The 22,792-nt window shown below is 39.7% G+C and overlaps 1 protein-coding gene and 1 long non-coding RNA gene across 3 annotated transcripts in view; one reads left to right on the forward strand and one right to left on the reverse strand.

The window, feature by feature from the left end:
• PGM5 (phosphoglucomutase 5) overlaps window positions 1–22,792 on the forward strand; it is a 165,139-nt gene that overhangs the window by 84,946 nt on the left and 57,401 nt on the right. Inside the window, exon 7 of the mRNA XM_077148353.1 lies at window positions 18,476–18,591. Within this exon, the coding sequence (XP_077004468.1) occupies window positions 18,476–18,591 (116 nt within the window). The remainder of the gene's footprint in view (window positions 1–18,475; window positions 18,592–22,792) is intronic.
• Window positions 1,644–9,055, reverse strand: LOC143673605 (uncharacterized). 2 transcript variants are annotated; one of them, XR_013170476.1, is made up of 4 exons: window positions 8,901–9,055; window positions 7,858–7,925; window positions 6,085–6,152; window positions 1,644–3,974 (listed from the first exon to the last, which is right to left on the reverse strand). It is a non-coding gene; the product is annotated as an uncharacterized LOC143673605 (long non-coding RNA). The 2 variants fall into 2 exon arrangements; XR_013170475.1 differs by having other exon boundaries at window positions 8,643–9,055.

Raw genomic sequence — 22,792 nt, forward strand, 5'->3', positions numbered from 1 at the left:
TTGCCTTCTGGACCAAGAAAGTACCTTCAAACATTTTTTCCTCATTTTCACACACTCAAGATTCAGCAATTAATGTTGATAAACCAACATATATCATATGGCATACATGATGTCACATATGTCAGTTGAGTCATATGCCCTCTCCTAGCTTAGGGGAGGAGGAATCAACTTCAGTGACATGCAGGGGGAGAAGGAGGTAGTTCTGCAGAAGAAAACGGAGGTGGTCAAGCAGAAGCAATGTTCCAGATCACCATGGCTTTATTGTACACTTTAAAGAAAACAACCTGGGAAGGTGGGTGAATAGGACTGAGTGGGGTGCCAGAAGCGATGAGGAGAAAGCAAGAAAAAGCAATAATCTGAATACTAGACTCTGCCATAAGCTGACAATAAGATCCTGGAGCAGATCGTTTACTCTGCCTGGATCTCCATTTTCCTCATCAAAAGGGATGAAGAGTTTGGACTAGTTATTCCCAAAGATTCCTTTCTGCTAAAGATTCTAAGAGAAGTACACTTTGAGGTCAGGCCATGACTCTATTCCTGAGTTGGGTATGGGACTGCATTGCATTCAGTAGGAATTTTTGTAGTGCCTACAGCCGTGGTTCTTAAACTTTAGAGTGCATAAAAATCCTCTGGGGTTTGGGTGGATGGAGAGGAGGTTGTTAAAATGCAAACTCTAGGGCCTCATTCCCAGAGATTCTGATTCAATAGTTTTGAGTAGAGCCCAGAAATCTGCATTTAAAAAGAGATTACTGGGTAATTCTGATCTGGGGTGGTTAAGCTACAGACCTACACACCTGTTCTTTGATTCTCAACCCCTGGAAGGAAACTTCTCAGTTGGAGGCACTTACAAATGTTAGAAGTTGAACAACTAGGCATCTTTTCATTCCTCTCTGAATCTCTCACCTAGGCCCTCTAGTTAGTGGGAGGATTTTAGGAATACAGTGGGTTCTTGGGTTGTCAGAGGCTCCACTGTGTTTTGGAACCCAGTGATCCAGGAATCCTGCATTCTCTTCTCACATCTGCTCACCCCTTCTGCCTCATAAGTAGCCATTCAATAAATCTGTGGTATAGAGAGACTCTGTGAGTACCTTGAGAGCTTTCCTTGTTGGTTAAGTTACATGAGAATCTTAAATAGAAAATTTTCAGGTAAGGGTCAGCAGGGTCTTATTGGTAAATTTCTGGATTTAAGAAGTCAAACATCCAGATTAAGCCTTCACATTAAACACACCTAATTTTGAGAGTTTACTTTGATGGAAGTGTTGCACATTGTTTTCTTGATTGTTGTCGTTTGTACCCCTGTCTAGGTTCTCTAAGTGCTCTTACAAAGCATTTGGTTACACATTAAGGTGCTTCTTGCATGTATGTAATTTGCAAATGGCGAAGGAATATGTTTCCTGTGTTTAAAATGTCCAAAGCTATTAGCGTGTACAATAAGCCACTAAAACATATAGTGAACGCCCAAGGGTTTCTTGGCTCTTTAAAACGCAGGCTAGAAGTATCTAATCATTTGGCCCAGCATGTACTTCAAATAAATTCAGGGTCCTTACCAAATGAGAGGAAATCATAACAAGGATGAAAGTAGTTGAAAATAATGACATAACTTATACTTGGTTACATCCAAGAAACCCATTTGTGTACTAAATAAAAATAAATTGTCATTAAAAAAAATAGTTCTAGGAGGACATGATCATAGTGTTTGAGATAACTGTAGATATTATATGATTTACAGTGTACAAAGTGCTTTTCCGTACATTCTTATTTGATAAACCCTCTCGTCTTTATTGGTTCCAATCTTGGAATAGAGATTGGTTGAGAAAACTTGATTTATAGCCTCTACAAACATAGTTGAGCCCCTTTATAGATAAGAATTCTTTGTAGCTGAGTGGTCCCCCACCCTAATGGGTTGTGTTTAAAATGAGATTGTCCTTTGTCTTCAGAAGCTCAACTTCTGTGTGTGTGTGCATGTGTGTATAATATGGAAACAGGCTAGTGTAAGGATGGGGTAAATTTATGAAGGATGAAGTCTTCAGGTTTTATTCGTTATTTTTCACTTTCTCTGATACTTATGGGGAGTTCTGCATGTTCTCTGGTTTCATGCAATGTTGATATTTGAGAAAGGAACAAAAGCGCTTATTCTTCAGGGTTAAAACAAAACAAAAAAACTCAGCAAGTATGCATTCTGTTCCATTTGGTCTTACAAGTCGTTTGCCAGCAAAATGAGCTTTATATCTTCTCTTTGTTGAGACATAACCCATCTCCTGGTCAAGATTCCTCCTTTGCTTCATAAATTAGAGGGGAGAGTGCCATTTTAATACTTGACCATATAAGGGGGAAGAGAGGCCCAGCCATTATTTAGCTCTGCCCTCATGTCAGAACTGAACATACACTTGAGGCCTTTTAAGGGAACGTAGTGCGTGCAGGGGTAACGGCCCGCGGCAGCCCATCCATTTTCTTCGCTACTGCAGAGTTAGTGCCTGCGAGTGCTGTGTGACTTGGAAGCATAAATCATAGGAACTTGCTGGCACCCAGCTCGAGGGAGGAAAACCTCAGAGGACCAAGCTCACTGCCTAAGGCTATCGGCATCTTCCTTTTCACTAAAAACCCTTCTTACAGCTTAGCCTTCTGACTTCTAGTGGAAGCCTCATAATTTACGCATCCTGACATTCCCTTGGACACCATTCCCTGGTATGAATTATTGTGGTGGCTGCAGTGAGGTGACCATTGTCTCCCTCAGGTTTCAGATCTGTCTTGTCTACACCATAGAATTTATTCTGTACAATGAGGTCTCTGGTCTGAGAGATGTGGCTTTGAATTACAGACCTTCCTCTTAGCAGCTCTGAGATTTTGGGCAAGTCACATGAACTCTCTGAGGCTCGATGTTCTCATCAAACATGGGAAAAATGAATGTGATAAAATTCATTTAAATTGTTTAGCACATAAAAAAAGCTTTGTGAATTTAGCTATTACTATTACTACCAGAAGGGATGGTGTCCAAGCTGAGTCTTAAAGGACAACGAAGAGTCGGCCAACTGAAGAGAGGGAATCAGAACACTGAGTCACGGAGGGTCAAAAGCATGCCTTGACCTTTCTGGGGTCACTGGAACGTAAAATTGAGGGGTATTTCTTCGAAGGAGGACAGACTCTTTCCCTCAGTGCTAAGTTCAGCAGTGAGTGCCATCTGCTAGGACCCCCAGGATCACAGTGTTTGAAACTTAGCTCTTTCAGGTGATGTTCTTGTTTCTCAGCTCCTAAAATAAGCACCACACATGGGTTGGTTTAAACAACAGGAATACACTGACTCAAGTTTTGAGGCTTGAAGTCCAAAATTAAGGTGTCAGCAAGGTAATCTTTCTCCCCAAAGACAGGTCTTCTGGGGTTGGCTGCAAATGATCCTGGTCCTTGGCCTTTCCATCACATGACAGTATACATGTTGGTAACTTCTCTTTTCTGTTCTGTGTTCTGTTGACTTTTAGCTTTTTACTACTCCTGTGGTTTTCCCCTTTGTGTCCAATTTCCTTTGCTTGTAAAGATTTCAGGCACATTCAGCTAAGGCCCATCCTCGTTCAGTTTGGGCACACTTTAACATCTCCAAAGGTCCTATTTACAGAAGGATTCCCGTCTATGGACCAGGGGTTAGGACCTGAACATACCCTTTGTAGGGGATGTGATTCAATCTTCAACAGCTGACCTGCAGCAGCTTTCCCAGAGTTGCCTGACCCCATCCATGCAGCTGGGAACCAGCAAGGGAGCAGTCAGCAACTGGTTCCACACTGTCCTCACTGAGATGCGAAACTGGTTTTTGACCCCAGGTGCTTGCAGGATCTTACCAAGTGTTAATTGCTTTACTTTGGGGTTAGTTGCTTTACTCTGAAGCCCTCAAAACACCTAGTTTCCCCAGCCAGTGTAACTATTTCCACTTGTTAAATTGAAGCTGCAGTCATGGAAAGTTCACTGTGTGTCACAATCGCTGCAATCTGCAAATGAGGAAGAGCACAGAGAGACGAAATGACTTGGCCAAGGTTACAAAGTGAGTGAGAGGTTGAGCCAGGATCTAAACCCAGCTTTGTCCATCCAAGAAGCCCAAACTTCTTCCAGGGTCTCCCCAAAGAGGTCAGTGAAGGTTTGTTTAGCAAGGACGTTAAGATAGCTCCCCTAAGTAGCAGGTATTGTTATTATTCCAATTTCTTAGACGTAGAAACTGAGACTAAGACAGGATAAGTGACTATTTTATGAGAGTCATAGAACTAAATGTGGAAGAGCTATGCTTTGAGCCCAGATTGTCATGTTCCAAAGCCAATGTGATGCTTACAGATACTGGTGGGAGGGGTCAAGGGACAGTCATTCTGTTGATTTTTGAGAGCAGTTCCATGGTGAGGCAAGAGCTGGATAGCCTGCCAGGGTTTGACTGGCATAGTCCATTTTCTTACACTATAGATTCACATCTATGCTAGCAGTCTGTTAAATGTAAATTTGAACCCCCAATCAGGTAACATCCTCAGAGGACTTCTTAAACATCATGCAATACACGCATCAAAATTCAGAAAATTAATAATGTGAATATTCTTTTGGAGTTCGGTGGTATGTGTATATACTAGTGCATAGGTTAACTGATCATTGTCATTGCATATAGTTTGTCCTCATTTGGTATTTCGCAGGCCCTTTTGGAAGTAAGAACCACTTGGGATAGCACCCCTAAAGAGAGGGATGGAAAGATCAAAGGTGATAGTGGAGTTATACGGAAAAGATAGGATTTAACAAATGAATATGAATGCTGAGTCATTAAATTGATATCTCTTTTAGTCTCCAGTATCTTAGAGCAGCTAGAAGTAAAAACCTAAATTGTAGAATTATAACCCATGTCATACTCTGAAATATGTTCTACCACTAATTGTGGTGCTGTGCTTTGAAATTTATTGCTTTTTTGTATAAATGCTATTTTTCACAAAAAAAGAAAAAAAAGGTCGATTGTGATGATAAAAAAAATTTTTAAGCCCTCTAGCCTCCTGTATTCTGGGGCAACTAGAAGGAAAAATCTGAGAGGCTCATATGGTAGCCCATGACAAACTCTGGAATCTGTCCTGTAACTACTTGTTGAAAGGTGCTTTGAAAACGATTGCTTTTTTATTTCTTTGCTTTTATATATGTTACGCTATACAATTAAAAAGTTAAAAAAATCGCTTGGGGTTACATGTTACAAATACAGACACCTGGGCCCTAACCAAGACCTACTAAATCAGGCTATTCTAATAGAGAGCCTAGGAATGTGTATCTTTAGTGGGTGTCCACGTGATTCTCACTATGAAGAAAGGATGGGAGGGAAGTATGAGCTTCTTTTGAGAGGCGAATGATTAAGTACCACCATCTTCCCTGGAAAACATAGAATGTTCTCCAACTAGACAAAAGAAGAGGGAAACCTTATCCAAATTTGTTTGCTAGGTGAGGCCTTGAAGGACCTAGGAACTCCATGGATGCCATCTTACTGTAAAGTTATGATCATTTACATCACATAAAGTCATTTGGCTACTTTTATTTTGGATTGAATATGCACATTTGGTTTCATAAAGAAAAAAAAATAACCCAACTGTCTCATTTCATCTAACTAGAAAATTTGTTAGAAGTGAACAATCCTTTCTTTTTCTGACCCTTGGAACACTGTTTTGAGATTTTTGCAGAAATTTCATCAATAGCCCATGCTAGGTTAGTGTGCTGGGAGTGCATGTATCCATATGTGGTATTCCAGATGGGTACAATTAACTGTGTTGGATTTTGGCAGAGAAAATGTGGACTGGCTTTGAGAATTCTGGGATGGAATGTTCAGAAATAAATTTGTAGGGCTTTCTGGAAATAAGTATAGTATAGGCAGAATGTGGTGGGGTAGAGTGAGGAGAAGATGCAGCACTCTGAAACCTTATCATGCAATAGACTGACTAGTGTGCTGACAAGAGTTACACACCCATCCCTTGCTCCCATCACACACACGTACACACACATTACTCACACACCCACACCCACACACACATGCATGTGCCCATAAACATACAGACATATATACACATATGCATCCATACATATACACACACTCACATGGACTGGGGTCATTTTATCTGTTCCCACTTTCAGTCCCAGGGCCAGGGCTCTTGATATTCATGGACCTACAAAAAATGAGACCCAGAGCAATTTTTAGTTCCAAAATGAAGAAACCTGCAACAGCAAAATGATTGGTGCTTGGTTGAATGTACACATAATTGTTACTTTATTATGATATTTAGTATTCAAGAAATTTGTAGGATATATTTTGTTATTTTGAAAGACTGCACACCACACACACGTACACGAGCTCACCACCGTTGAATGCTATTGAGCAGGGCACACAGTAGGAAAAAAAATGAAACGTGCCGTTCAGAGTTGGGTCTTCAGCAGTTCAACTGTTCAAAGGCCTTTTGGTCCAGCCAGTCTACGACCACCTGGGGAGGGGTGGCCCACCTCCTGCTAGCTTCTACCCTGCCAAATTCAGGCACGGCGGATGGAGATCCGCTATATACAGTTATACAGGGTGTGCACTAAGGGGTAGTATTCACACTGAAATGTCCTAGATTTGTGTATTTATTATACAGTATTTCAGCATATGGTATTAAAGTATTCTGTCCTGAGAAAACCTGTGTGCTTCAATAGCAGGACATTGGACTGAGCAGCTCTAGTACTCAAGGCACTGTGGGGGTGCAGCCATGGGCTGATTTGGAGAGCAGGTCTCCTCCTGCTCCATCACCTCCCAGGGCCCAGCAGACATCACTCTCTGAAGTCTGTGGGATCCTGACTTAAGGAGAATTCTTTCTCCCACACAAGCCAGTGCCTCTGCAGTGGTTCTCAAAGTCCAGAAGCTACAGTATCCTCCTGTTTGCTTTTCTAGCCTGCCCTCTACCCTTCTACCTTCAGTAGATTAGTGTGGTTTCTGAAAGCCGATTCTCTCTGTCTTTCCTCTGTGATGAAGTTTCTCCTAAGCCCCCAACCTGGCCCAGTGGCAGCTCCACACAGGGTGAATACCTGCAGGTAAACACTGTCTATGCCTCTGTCTCCAGAGAATGGGAAAGGGGCAGTTGAGTGGCCTTTTTTACTTCCCTGGGGAGTCTCTGCTTCTCCAATTAATCTCAGGAACTATGTGTTCTCGCCAACCTATTTTGGTCTCCATCCCCCAGAGAATGGCTAGGTCCTCTGAGAGAAGATCCAACTCAGCTGCAGCTTCACAGACCACTCACCCTGACTGCAAACAGCTGCTTTTCCCAACTCCCACCTCTTCCTCCACCACCTCCCCAGGGGTTGAACCCCAGGGCCAGACTGCTTAGGGGAAGAGAGCATGGTTAGAGTCCAAAGAACCTCACTGCCATCCACCCTTTGGCCATACTCCTGGATTACCCCACTAATTCGGACCCTAAGCCTGGGCCACCCCTCTCTGCTGAGCTTAGAGCTTCTTGTACCCTAGGACCCAGAAGGGGTATTTCTCAAGTCTTTTTTGGGAAAGACATCTCACTGAGAATCCTTGATGTAAATTAAGAGCATATGACATAATCCTTTTCCTTTGCTCTCCTTCTCCTTTGCTCTTCAAAAGTGTTCATTGGGAATAAATTCCTTTGAATCATGCCCCTGCCATTGTCATAGAATAAATTGTTGAAACACTTAGCCAGTGTTTTCAACATGCAGTACCTGGAACATGAACTCCATGAGGGACTCCTTGTAAACGTGAGAAATGTGTACTCTACCCTCTCCTTGAAGTTTTACAATGCAATGAGCAATTAGTTCTGAGATGTCCTGCAAAGGTAAAGAGAGGCTGGTTTTACCATCATCTCCTACCTCTTCTCCTACCTGCTCTCTGTGCAGGCTGGCTCCTATGGACTTTATCAACTGGACTGAGGTGTGGACAACCAGGAACACTGCAGATATCAGACAGAAAGAGGAGAATGTGGTTGGGGCATTTATTTCTCTCCCTCTAGCATTGCCATGAGTTGGCAGCATTCCTCTTCTGAAGGTCACTGCACCTGCCAGGCAGTCCGCGCCACATAGCTCTCCCTGCTCTGGATTCCAGTACCCTAGGCGCAGGACAGTGACAGCCCTGATGTTACTGTCCTGGAGTCCTGTCCTATCCATTGTGGTTTCCCTCCCCACTGCCCACACCTGTATAAATAATTACTGTATTAAACCCTCCCCTAACTATTTCATTTGAGAGTGCTGTCTCTTTCTTGTTGGTGCCCTAGCTGATAGAAATATTCACCCACCTAAGTGGACTCTGTGCAAGGACTTGGTGCATGAGGTTGCATGGGGCTTTAAGGGTGCTTATCAAACTAGTAGTCTGTTATGGCTAGAGTATAGGGTGTGAGGCAGGAAGCAGCAGCAGGAGAGAAAATAAGAGTAATAGTTGTGGCAGACATCCAGGGAATGCTCTGGATATTCAGGGCTTTCCAAGGCATCGCCCCATTAGTCCTCACTCAGGTAAACAAACCAGGCTTGTCAAATTTAAGTAACATGGCCAAGGTCTCACAGCCAGGAAGAGGTGGAGCTAGATGGGGAGTCAGGCAGTCAGAATTCAGAATCCATCTTCTCCTCACAAAAGCATTTGGGCTTGATTCCATGGGCAAGGTATATTAACCTACCCTTCCTGTCCATTCAGCTTCCCCTGTTCCTGTAAAACTCTCACTCTAACAAGAGGGCATCAACCTTTTAAATAGGCTCTTTTCTCATAACTCTGTCTCATTAAACTGAAAAGTTTTTTTTAAAAGATAAATTAATGTTTGACCAAAATTAATGTGGCATGCCCTTTCTTTATCCTTGCTGGTAAAATCAACCCGAATCCTCAGCGATGAAAGGAAATCCTGGGGAGGGTAGAGTTTTAGAAGGTAAGTTTTGTTTACTCAAATCACTGCAGTCTTGAATCTTAAATGTGGTGCCTTTCAAGTGAGGGCGCTGCCTCTGCCTGCCTCAAAGCTAGTTTTCTCAGAGCCCATTTGCAGGTAGCTGTCTGCTGGTTTGATCTGGCTTTGTAGAAAACAGCAACCTGGGTCATTAGTTAGGCTACACAACCGAGTTCCGTGATGCAATGGAATTTGGAATTCAGGTGGAATCCCAAAAATAGTATGGACCAGCTGCTGCTTGCATTCTCCGAGGGAATTCCGGGGAAACTGAAGGTTTTCCTGGGTCTCTGCTTTGGGCTTGTCCAACCGGAATCTCAAACACTGCTGCTTCCTATTGTCAGAGAACCAGGGACCTCCTAAAAGAAGCTTAAAATGACATTCTCAATTAAGAATCATATGCAGAACTGGGAGATTCTTCTGTTTGATATTGGTGAAAAGGTTAGCAGCAGAGAATGGGAGGGAAATGGTCATAATACACAGAATACCATTGCTAAACTTAAAAAGAAAGGTATTTTTGTGTTCTATTTATGCAAATGGGAAGTCCTTACAAACAATCGTGGGAAATGCCCAGGCTACTTAATTACGGCTGACTACGGCTGGTGAGCAGGTCCTTGCCTCCTGCCTGCAGAGATTCAGCGATGGGACAGGGCAGAGCATGGAAGTTGCTCAGTGGCTCCAGAGATATCAGCAGTTTCCATCGTGTTGTTTTTGAGCCAGATGTCTCTTTATCTATATCTATCCTATTCACATTAATTCTTCAGAGTTGCAAATATTTGAAATGAGCTAATGGAAAGCAGGAGGGATATGCCACTAGGTTTTCAGTTTGGACTAGCAAGGGAAAGAAACAGTAATTGGAATATCAGGGACCTAAAATAATACTGCAAGACAAACATACATATTTAATTTCTTCTTTGTGACTTCTGCATTTTACAACTTGGAATCTCTTAAATCAGGATTTAAGAGATTTATTTGCTACCATATATATAAACCACTGCTTGTATATTCCCTTATGGATGGACAATTAGGTTGCTTCTGATTCTGTTCTAATTGCCTCTCATTAATAGTGCTGTATTAAGCATCTTTGAACCATATGTCTTTGTGCATTTCTTTTGAATAAATAATGAAAGGTGAGCTTGCTAGGTCATAGGGTAAGATCCACTCTACTAGGAATCCTCAAATTGCTCTCTAAAATTTTACAATCCTACCACCAATATTTGAGTTTCTGTTTTCCTATGATACTACAACTACCACTTGGTGTTACTAGGGATTTCTCTCTTGCTAACATGATAGGTGTGAAAAACATATCTGCCTGCTGTTTTCATTTTCAATTCCCTGATTTAGTGTATATTTTAATATTAGCTAATCAGTCTTACTCCTTGGTGAATTGCTTGGGTTATTTGAGGTTTTCTTATTGGTTTACAGGATTTATTCAGATTGGCTGTTCATCATTCAGTTTTATGCGTGGTATATAACTTCTCAATTTATGGCTTAAGTTTTTTCTTCTGGTGTCTGACAAATAGAAATTTTAACCATTTTTAATATGATTAAATTTATCAATCTTTTCTTTATATTTAGAACTTTTTTTGCTCCTCAAAGTCTTACTCTAGCAGTCTACCCATTTTCCATGGGGTAGATTGTCAGTACTCTCCTGCCTAATTTTAGACTGAAAAAGATTTAAAATAACCTATTAGTGGTCAGAGGCTCATAGAATCCTGGGGATAAACACTGAAGCCCTTGTGACTCTGTCGTATCTGAATCCGATAGAAACACCAGAGTAAGGAACAGATGTTTACTTTGGGAAAACTGCTAAAGCTGTGATATCTCCAGCGTATACCTCTGCCTCATGGTGTTTCCATGTAATGGCGATGCAGCATTACATGAATACCAGTTTTCTCTGAGCTTTGCTCTTTCTTTAGAGTGACGCACCATTTCCAGTCTCTGTATTTTATGTATTTAATGTCCAAAGCCCAGATGTCCCTTCCCTCCTGTCCTACCACATAGGTGCGAATAAATTTCTATAATACCTTCCAGGAAAAGATGCTGATTAAATCCAGAAGAGAAAACAAAACAGAAAGGGTTTTACAAAACAGAAGACACTTTGTTTTAGTGAAATGTCTTGTCTTCTGGATCAGAGCTGCAGCATCACTTCTTATAACTTTTAGTCTATAGGAGTAAATTAATTGACTTCGAATATTTCTAGGGTATTGTATAAGCTCGTTTTTTTCAAGCTTCTATAAGGGATATGTATAGGGATTTGTTTTATACAATGTAAAACAAAAAGACAAGAAGATGACTAATTTTTGACTATTCTGGGAGCAATCTCACAGGAATCTGAAGGACAGCTGACAATTATCTCTTGACTTTCTCTCAGTTTAGCTGAAACACTTGGGATAAAATTCCCCCAATCCTATAGGCCCTCAGAAATTCTTGTTTTGAAAATAATCGGAACCAGGAATAGTTTATATCAAATTGCGTAAGGATCAAAATGATAAAACACTGCACTTAGTTAATTCTCTAGACCCTGGGTTCCAAATTATTTAGTAGTTTAAGAAAATGCACCTGTGGTTGTTTTACCTTTATATATTTTTCTCTTAGATGCCCAATTTCCTGAAGCCAAGTTTTTTTTCTTTCAAATAAAGTCAGCGTCCTCAGAAATCTTCCTGTTTATTGTTGCTAACAAAATTTAAATCTAATTGGAAAGGGTCCTCTCCTTTCCCCTATCATTTTATGTAAAATAACGCAGAAGCTTCTAGATAAAGCAGCAAAGCCCCTTGGGTTTGTTGTCCACCTTTGTTTTATAATTATCTGAAATCTAGGAGTCTAGAGGGAGCAGGAGATATGCAGCTATGTTTTTTTTTTTTTTTTTTAATATTCTTCAAATGACTTGTCCATTTCCTTTGGGTTAAACAAAATGTCCAATACGAAGAACAAATAGTAATGTTATAAGTCTAGAGGGCATTTTAAAGTTGTCAGAGCACTTTATTTCATTATATACTACCTTACTTGATCCTTACAATCTCCTTGATAAGACAGGCAAGAATGGTGTTATTTAATATGTGAATTTTGAGGTTTAGACCAGGCTGAGATAACACAGACCCCAGAATCAAGCAGCTTTAAAATTTATGAATATGACAGAACTTAAATTTTTGTAGTCATCTCTCATGATAGACTCATGTTTGATTTTACCCGAATGTATGAGTTATTCCATCCAAGAAATGGGTTTAAGAGAGACTTTAAGAGTGCTGTTAGAAAATGAGGCTTAGGCGAACTCAGCTGACTTCTGTTTATGAGATGGCCATGCTTCGTTAGCAAGGCTTTTAAAGTGCAAGCTCATATAAAGCCTTTCCCCTCCGCACAGCCCCAGCCAGCAGTGCAGACATCAAAGAAGGGCTCCGGGGGGTGAACTCTTGATGTGCTAAGCAGCGAAAATGTTGAAAGAGGACTAATTTGAGGGCTGTTTTGTTAAAATGTCTGCTTGACATTAACCAGCATACCAGGATGCTATTACACTCCATCTTCAGTAGTGTGTTTCTTGGGATTATGTAAACGTGGCAAATTCAAACATGCACTTAGTCATAAATACTGCAGAGCCTTTTTCTTTTAAATAAACTTTTAATTAAGATACAATGTACATACAGAAAAGTATGTAGCCATAAAACTCATAAGTGTGTAGCTCAGAGAATTTTCACAAGGTGAACACAACCATGTAACTACCATCTGGATCGAGAAACAGAACAGCACCTCGTCACCATTCCAGTTGCTGTCTCCTGTCCTCCCCAGAGATCATCGCTGTCTTGACTTATAGCGCCAAAGATTTTAGTTTTGCCTGTTCTGAACTTTATATAAATGGAATTATACAGTATAGGTATCTTTGCGCCTGGCCTCTTTCACTCAATGTTATATTAGTGAGATTCATCCGTATCGTTCTATGTAATGCTAGTTGATCATTTTTGTTGTGCCATGGCATTCTTTTGTGAAAGTATACTACCTGAATAAATACACCACAATCTTACTAACTTCCATCCTTTTAGCAGTACATGAGAGTTCCGTATCTTCACTGGCACTTGGTACTACCAAACTCTTTTCAGCCATTTTTGTAGGAGTGTAGTGAGATCTCATTGTAGTTTTCATTTGCATTTCTCTGATCTCTTAATGCCAGTGAGCATCTTTTCCTATGCTAATTGGCCATTTGCATAGCTTCTTTTATAAAGTGCCTGTTCAAGACTTTTGTCCAATTTGTCATTGTTTTGGCCACCCAGCACCCAAACCCCCTGCACATGTTTAGAGTAGCACCGAATTTATGAGACAGGACCCATTTCCCAAAATCAAAAATGCCAAATATCTTCTCTCTTAGACTCCCTTGCAGCTAGGTGTAGACACAAATCTAAATTGCACCAATCACTTTCACCACACCAGCCCTGCACTTGCATGCCTCAGCCTCATTTGCTTCGTTTTAATACTGGTCCTGTCTTTATTTTAAATTTTGATATATGGTTCATCATGAATTTTTGTATTAATTTAGATTTTTTAAAATATTGCATTAAAATAATACTTACCTTGAAAAAAAAAAGATGTGTCCATTTTAATCTGCCTTTAAATTTATTTATAGTAGTTTCTACATATAAACTCTATATAAGTCCTTGATTTGGTATATGTAATGCAAATACCATCTCCTAGTCAATATGTAGGAAATAAGACTGTGGGTCCAGCTGGCTTCTGAGAAAGTGAATCTTTGAAGATAGAACAAAGCAAGAGGTACCTGGATCTTGTTCTCTTTAAATTTTATTTGATGTAGGATTCCCAGAGCAGCTGGGCATGCCTCTTGCACTTAATATATTCAGTCATTGTTTGTATGTCTATTCTCTTTCAAGTTAAAAGAGAGTCATGAATAACCATTGATGTTCCAGTAGAATATTATCACATATAATGATGTTGTGCTTTATAATTAGGCTCAATAAATATTTGAATACTTACTATGTGCTAGGCACTTTGCTGGATGCTAGACAGAGATAAAGATGCCAGCACTCTACCCTTAATGAGCAGGATGTTTTAGAGTGTTTTTGTATCTATAAGTCCTTTGATCATTATGAGGATAGGGTGACTACAGACTGGTAAAATAGAAATAATCTGTCCTTCTATTCCTCAAATCCTTGATTTCCATTTGGTCACTACCGTAATTATGTAAGACAATCGTTCCTAATTATGTGAGACCATTGTTCCATGAAAAACCTTTGTCTCATCTTGATAGCACCATTAATTAATGCCTGGAGAAATCATCTTTGCTCAAAATGACTGATTAAAAGAAAACATGCCAAAATGATCTTTTTTAAAAAAAAATGTTTTGATTGAGGTATTGTCACATACCATAATAGTCCATCTAAAGTATATAATCAGTGGCTCACAATATCATCACATAGCTGAGTATTCATCACTGTGATCATTTTTAGAACATTTTCATCATTTCGGAAAAAGAAATAAAAAGAAAATACTCATCCATCCCATACCGCTTACTCCTCCCTCTCATTGACCACTAGTATTACAATCTACTCAATTTTTTACCCTTTATCCTCCCCCCATTAGAAATGATCTTAATTCTATTTTTATGGAAACTACAAGGAGAAAAGATCACCAAATAGAAAGTGATTTAAATATCCTTGAAATAATAGATATTAGTCAATTGAATTCTAACAGGATTTGTTGAGTGGCAAATCCAGCAAGGCACTCTATTACTCAACTGGACCTTGAAGGGCCTATAAAGATCTGTAAGATGCAGTCCCTCCCACCCTGGAAGAACTTGTAACACATTGGCGGTGGTAATGGCATCTCTTTGTGGACGGGAAGTGTGAAGGAGGTATACAATGCGTACAGTGACAACCTGAACATGAAATCACTGTAAAGATTCATAGTAAGTGATAGAAAATGCAGTGGCCAGAAGGGTCACTCAGAATTGATCGCAGGGATGAGGAAGGGATTGAATTTGTTAAGGTAATGCTAGCTGCTGTTGCAAAACTAATCCCAGAATGTGTAATTGCTCAAATAAAACAAAAGGTTATTTCTCAATCATCAAAAGTCAGAAGCGTATGTCTTGATTAGTGGTTACCTTGGCTTTAAACGGTGATTCAGAAACTCAGATCCTTCCCTCTCATGCATCAGCCTTCTTCAAACACGTGGCTTCTTAAGATTGCTGGGTTTTCCACATCAAGCTGGCAAAAGGAAGAACACGGAGGAGGGAAAGTTCTTGTAGCCAGGTCTGAGAGCAGTGAACATCATTTCCACTCAAATGCCATTGGATAAAATGCAGTCACTTGGTCACAGCCAACTGCAAGGGAGGTTGGGAAATGTAGTCTGGCTGTGTGCTTGCAAAGAGATGGGTTTGTTGACCAGCTAACAGTCTTGCTAGATGGCTTGCCACAGGCTTCATGATGGTAGGGCATTTAGGGTAGATAGGTCCTAAAACAACAAAAGCATTTGGCAGAGATTGGAACAAAGATTAATCCAGGTACAATGAACCCCATAAAGAAGGCCTCAGACGCAAACAGCAATGACAATAATGACAACAATAAAATGGAAGGGCATGTTTCTTTTTTCTTTTTTTTTTTTTTTTGTCATCTTTAGCAATTCTTATGGGGGTGTACGTGGAAGGGCATGTTTGGAAAACCGGGAATTAGCCCAGTTTGTTTGGAGCATAGAGTTCAGGGAATACTGTTGGGAAGCTTGGTTGAGGCTATTTCCAACCTGAAGACACATTTTTGGAGCTTTTCAAATCTAGACTGAGGCGTTTGTATCCAGCATGTTCCCTTGCCTACCAGGACCCACTCATTTGCAGGAAAATTGTGACTTAGGTTAATTTTCTTTCTTTTCCTTCATACTGTAGTCTTTCCTATAAAGTGAGTTATCATGTTTATCTCCAACACATGACAGCAGCAGTCAGGGAGAGGAGTGCACACTCTCAGCATGAGCAGAGGATTTTAGAGACTCCCCAGAAGCCTCCTGCCCAAAGCCAGTCTAGGGCATGGTATCTGCTTAATGCCATGTTTGGGATGGATCCCAAGTTCAGGAGAGGGAAAAGGGAGGGGAATTCCTTTTTGACTCTAGCATACAATCAACTGGTGCTCAGGATCCTGGAATTTAGTTACCGGTGTTGTTATCTTATAACACAGTGCATAGCTGCCACTGTGGCTCATAGTTATAAAAGTATCCTGTCCTTTAAAATCCAGCTGCAGCCTTCAGCCTGATAATCTCTTGACAGTGATTAATTGGGAAGGGTGGGAGACGGGGAAATCCTTTCCCCTCCCTTCAGACCTGCCAACTTGGCTTTAAACCCACAAGAATGTTTTGACCAGAAATTATACATCCCCACACCACTCATCTCACTCTCACCCCTGCCCCACATCACACATACTATTTGGAAATTATATGCACTTGTATTTGTTAAATTAATTTTGACCCAGGATTTACTATGTGCTGTCCCAGGAAGACTTTCGGATGATTTATTCCTATTTCCTTGAGTGTTTTTTGTTTTTTTTTCACATGGGCAGGCACCACGAATCAAACCCGGAACTATGGCATGGGAGGCGAGAACTCTGCCTGCTGAGCCACCATGGCCCACCCTCCCTTGAGCTATTGACCATGAAATTAAGGGCCCTGAAAATTTAACTTTGCTCTACAATTTGGGGAAGGTATCTTTTCATTGTACCTGCTAGGAATGAAGCATGATTGTATATCTTTCTTAGACCATTGGAAAAAAAAGAGAAAATGGAACCTTTGTAGTAACATTCAGTGTATGAAAGGTGCTTATTTTCAGAGCATACTAGAAAGAAACTCAGAACATCATTTTCTAAAATCTTGAGGACATTCATTAGGGTTTTGTAGAAGGGGAGGTGTTCACTCTCCTGTAGCAAGGGGCTCTAGATGTTTTTCCTCCTGTAGGCCAGAGTTAAACCTAAAGACTTTGTTGTTATAATGTGTTATTTATCCTGTGTACATTTTCTTCCTATTCATTGCTAATACATCCTCACCAGATCTACCTTCTGAGCTCACAGCTTTCAAAGAACTCAACCTTGTTGGTGGCACACATTTTAGTGTCTTTATCTTTTCGTTGCTTGCATGTGATGGCAAAATATTTAAGATGAAACTCTTCAGCCAATATCTGAGCGACAACTCATTCCCTAGCAGAAATGAGATCTGTGTGCCTCTTGAAGCCCTAGAACATTTGGTTCTATTTGGTCTATACCAACCATTGTATGGTATAGTGGAATAGAACATGGACAGAAATTAAGTAGACCTGGGTTCAATTTCCAACTTTGCCTCTTACCTCTGTGAGACCTTGAACAAAGTACTTGACCTCCCTGAACCTCTGAGTCTGAATTTTAATGGCATTGATTAGTTTAGGCGGTTTTAAAATTTTATCTCAATGGAACAGTATATATTCCTCTGTCATGGCTTCTTTTACTCAATATTGCGTTTGTGAGGTTCAGTCAAGTTGTTATATGTAGCAATAGTTTGTTCAAAGTAATTTGTGGTATTCCATTATATATCATGAATTGTCTGTTCTACTTTGGTGAACAGTTGCATTGTTTTGATTATTACAAATAATAATATTATCAGTTTTATACAATCTTGTGTACACACTCTGCTGAGTAATATTATAGGTCAGGTACCTCAGGAAGCAGCTCTAAGAGAGATTTGCTTGCTGGAAGTTTGTTCCTTCCTGCCTTCAAGTTCAAAGTTTCCTTTAAGATCAATACTTCTGGGGGTGGGGAGCAGAATGAGGAGGGAGAATTGAATAGAGAGAAATTGAACTGCCATAAAGTCACACCAAAGACCTCAGCCAACCTATAGGGAGCTGTGAAGCTGAGAGTTGTGCTAAATTAGGGTAAGAGGGGCAGATCTTTATAGACCCCTCATTGGCCCATAATTGAATGTGGATTGACTCAGGGAAGGGAGCATGATTTGGGGTGAGATACCTCTCTTCAACAGAGGGTAATCGCAAGGAAGAAGAAGGAGGACACATCTGTGAACACTCAAGTCACACATACTCCCAGTAGCTGGGAGAATAAGTGAACCAATTCCAAAATGTGTGCATGTAGGGGCCAGGTTGGGGGTGGGCAGGGAGTTTGAATCTAAGCAGTGCTCGGCCATTAGTTATTTCTCTAAAAGTTGAATTGCTGATTCATAGGATATGTGCATATTCTTCTTTAGTAGACACTATCAAACAATATTCCAAACTGACTGTATTCAAATATCTTATTTTAGATTCTGAGATTCCCAAGTAGAACCTTATCCCCAAAGATAAGGAAAAATTTGTAAAAGAGAAACATAAATAATAAAGATATTATATAGAGTAATTTAATATCTTCTATATTTTGGGAAAAGCAAAATTGAGAAACCACTGAGATAACTATTTAACATTGTCTACCTTAGAGCTTAGTATCCTGAAAACTGTCAATACTGTTTAGGATGTTCTAGAATCTAGTTATGGTATTAATAGTTCCTAAAGACTTCCTTCCATGTTGAGAAAAGAAGGGAAAAGAAAAGTATTTCAATTAAATATTGTCTCAAATTTTATTTTTCAGGGTAGCCAAATCATTGAAGGTCCCTGTATATGAAACCCCAGCTGGCTGGAGATTCTTCTCAAATCTTATGGACTCAGGCCGGTGCTCCCTGTGTGGAGAAGAGAGTTTCGGCACTGGTAGGGTTTGACAGGTTGATGTTACCGGGGTAGGTGGTGGGGCCAGGCCACAGTAGTTCTCTCTGTCCCCATTTTGGACACTTTTGGACTTCTCAGACTCAAGGACTACTTAGAGTCAAAAAATCAGAGAACGCTCATGGAATGTGTACTCTGAAACACTCATTTCTTCTGCCCACTTTTTCTTCTTCCTTTTTAAAAATTTCTTTTTATTTTAAACATTTTTATCACAGGAATGTTTTAAATTTATAAGAGTAGAGAGATATAACATCAAATTCCCATATACCCACCACCCAGTTTTGACCATCATTGAATCATGGTCAATCTTGTTTTAGCTCTACCCTTACCCACCAGGGGAATTCACCTCCCTAATTATTTTAAACTATTTCCCCTAAAACTTATCATTTTATTCATAAATATTATTTCAATATGAATCTTTAAAAGAGAAAGACTTTTTAGAAATAATATAATCAGAGTGCCATTATAATGCCCAAATATTAAAAATAATTCCTTCATTCAGTACTTTAAAGATGCCACTATATTATCTTCTGGCTTGCACAGTTTCTGAGAAGTCTGATGTAATTCTTATATTTGTACCTCTGTATGTAATATCCACCTCCTGCACCCCAGTTGAAGAAACTAGATTATATGTTATATAGAGTTTTCAATAGTCTTGATTTTGCGCTTGTTTAACACTTTTATGTAAAGAGAAGCTATTGATTAAAATATGTTTTTTCTCTTGTTTGTATGACCTTAGCACATTTTATTAATTATGATAGTTTTTAAAAATGAAACTAGATTATCTTGTTTTTTCATGTAAATAATGTTATTTCTTGTTTTTTTTCATATAATCTAGGACTAAAAAGATTTAGTGTTTTATTTTTCAATATTTACCAATTATTTCATTTTTAATCTTATTGCATTGGTACGCTTTTTAAAATAATATTGATTAATCAAGGTGATAGTTCATGATTTTAAGGAAATAGCTTAAATTCTGATAATTGTGTTTTTACTATTTTTACGAATTTATGTATTTTTTTTGGGGGGGGTGTGCATGGTCCAGAATTGAACCCAGGTCTCCTGCATGAAAAGAGGGCATTCTAACCACTGAACTACCCATGCACCCTGGTTGTTTTTTAATATTGGTAAAATATTTATCATGTTTAAGTAGGTTTCTTTTCTATTCCCAAAGTTTTGTTAGGCATGGATTTATCAAGTGTCTTGTCAGAATATAGTGGTCTATTAATACATATTCTTTCTCCTTTATTATGTGAACATAATGAAATATCATGTTTGTTTTGTTGATATCAAACCGTCCCTGCACTCCTGAGAGTGAGTCCCGTTTGGTCATGTTTAATAGCTTGCAATAAAGTCAATATAAATGGTCTGTTGGCAGTGTTTAGGACATGTTGGGTCCATGCAAGAAGTTCTTCCTGGGATAGTTTCTCCTCTTACCAAGGACTGTTATTCCCCAGCAGCATTACCGCTACAGTCCAGGAGGGATGGCATGCAGTTCTGCTTCTTTGGGTGAGGAGATATCCTAGCAGTTTTTCTCAGGTACCACTGTCTGAACTCAGGATGTGTGAGTGGCAGCCTAAATTGTTGTGCCTTTCTATGCTGAGGTCCTATCAGATAGAACAATAGCCTTCCTTTTGGTGTTCTGTATGTCTTTTGCGAATAATAATTCTTACCATTGGTTATTAAAATTACACAAGTCTTCACAGAATGGAAACTGTGAAGTCTAGATAACCCCCTCTCTCTCTTCATTAATATTTATTAACTTATTTACTTTATAGTCTTAGTAATTAAAGGAGCAAAATATTACATGTATAAACAATATTACAGCCATAGTAATAAATATGTTCTTACTTTAATTTAATGGATATTTATTCAATACATCTAGAGTACAAGGCATCGTGTTGAAGGACTACATCCTTAGAAAATATTTTATGTAGGGTACATTATTAGAAAGATTCTCTACAAAATAGAAACCTTCAGGGCCACAATAGGGAAACAATGTGCTATGGGAGATGAGGGAAGGATGGACTGGAGATTCAGAGCAGACTTTATGAAAGAAGTGGAAGTCGAGCTAGTGCTTAAAATGTGGGAAGGATTTGCAAATGTAGAGATAAAAGGGCTAGGGCTTACCAGACAGAGGGAGAAATATCAGGAAAGGAATAGAAGTGGGGGAGTGGGAAGGGGCATATGTTCTGAGTAGCTAATTGATCAGTTAGTCTAGAGCAGTGTTTTTCCAAATATGGATTGAGACTCATTTGGATCATGAGAATTACATAATGTCGTGAACAGCATTTGAAAAATGTAATGGTCTATCTAGAAACTAACAGAGAGCATTGCATTCAGTAAGGATATATATTGTTTTGAATAATTTGTATGTATATACAAATATATACACATGTATGTATGTATATGTATACTAGGTCTCATTGTAAAATGTGTTACTGTGGATTACTGTAAAAAAAAATTGGATGAAGAATGGTCTATAGCAAGGGTCAGCAAACTTTGGACAACATCAGATAGTAAATATTTTAGACTTTGTGAGCCACAAGGCCACATATGGTCTCTGTCACAATCACTCAACTCTGCCATTGTAGCACAAAAGCAGCTATTAGCAATATGCAAACAAATGAGCAAACTTGACTTACAAAAACAGACAGAGCTCCAGATTTGGCCCATGGACCAGAGTTTGCTGACCTCTGATGTATAGCATAGGGTAGAGAAGGTAGTATCAAGAAACGGTGCTGGAAATAAGGATGAGGAGGGTCCGATTTTTACAATCCCTTTTCTGCCCAGCTTAAAAACTGAGACTTGATTCAACTGGAAATAGGAGCAGGAGGGACAATTTCCAGACACTTTTTTTAGCAAGGTTTGCTTTCTGACTGTTAAGATGGTTGCAACAAATAGACTAGATGGGTCTTTTAAGTCTTGTCATGGTTTCATCTGTTAATTGCTTTCCTTCCTAGGAGAACAGCAGTTTTTAACACAGGGTAGGTATTTAAAGGCCTTGCCTCCTCCACAGCTCCACAGGTTTTGGTGACATTAGCCTGGTTTTACAGATGAAGCTCCTGAGGCCAAGAAATAGACAAATTTTACCTAGTTTGTCCAGGGCCCAAGAGCCTTAGAAAAGGCCTTTATTTGAATTAAACTAAAGGGGAACTAAAAGCATGCCTGCCACTCTGACCAACCAGTCTTACTGATGAAAGCAATGGCTAATCCAGTCTCTCAGGGGCTCATTTGGAAATAATTGTCAGCTTCAGTAGAACGCCTGAAGGAACTGAAACTACTTAGTGTTGAAAGGAGAAAAGTAGATAGTGACTTTATTCTACTTCGGTACTGATTTCCTTACTGCCAGTTCTTGGAGAGGCACTGAGCTGGCTGTGTCACAACTGCCTGGGTAAATTGCTAAAATTACAGATTTTCTACCATTTCCCTACTGTTCTAGTTTGCTAGCTGTCAAAATGCAATATACCAGAAATGGGATGGCTTTTAACAAGGGGAATTTATTAAGTTGTTAAACAGTCTTTAGGCCATGGAAATGTCCTAATTAAAACAACTCTATAGAAATGGCCAATCTGAGGCATCCAGGGAAAGTTACCTTGGTTCAAGAAGGCCAATGAAGTTCTGGGTCTCTCTCTCAAGTAAGAAGGCACATGGCGAACACAGTCAGAGTTTCTCTCTCATCTGGAAAGGCACATGGTGAACACAGTCAGGGTTTCCCCCTCATCTGGAAGGGCACATGGTGAATACATCATCATCTGCTAGCTTTCTCTCCTGGATTCCTGTTTCATAAAGCTCCCCAGGAGCTTCTTCATTTTTCCTTCTTCATTTTCAAAGGTCGCTGTCTGGTGAACTCTCTGCTTTTCATGGCTATCGTTCTTCTCTACTCTCTCTGAATCTTCCACGTTCTCCCTAATGTTTCCTCTTTTATAAGATTCCAGTAAACGAATCAAGAGCCACCTGGAATGGGTGGAGACACTTCTTCTCCTAATCCAGTTTAACAACCACTCTTGACTGAGTCACATCTTCAGGTAGAAATGATCTAATTATAGTTTCAAACATACAGTACTGAATAGAGATTAGAAGAAACAGCTGCCTTTACAAAATGGGATTAGGATTAAAACGTAGCTTTTCCAGGGTACAAAAACCTTTTCAAACCAGCACACCTACTTTGAACCCTGGGAAGGTG

This window comes from Tamandua tetradactyla, chromosome 2 (genome assembly GCF_023851605.1).
Source record: "Tamandua tetradactyla isolate mTamTet1 chromosome 2, mTamTet1.pri, whole genome shotgun sequence".
Taxonomy (NCBI): domain Eukaryota; kingdom Metazoa; phylum Chordata; class Mammalia; order Pilosa; family Myrmecophagidae; genus Tamandua; species Tamandua tetradactyla.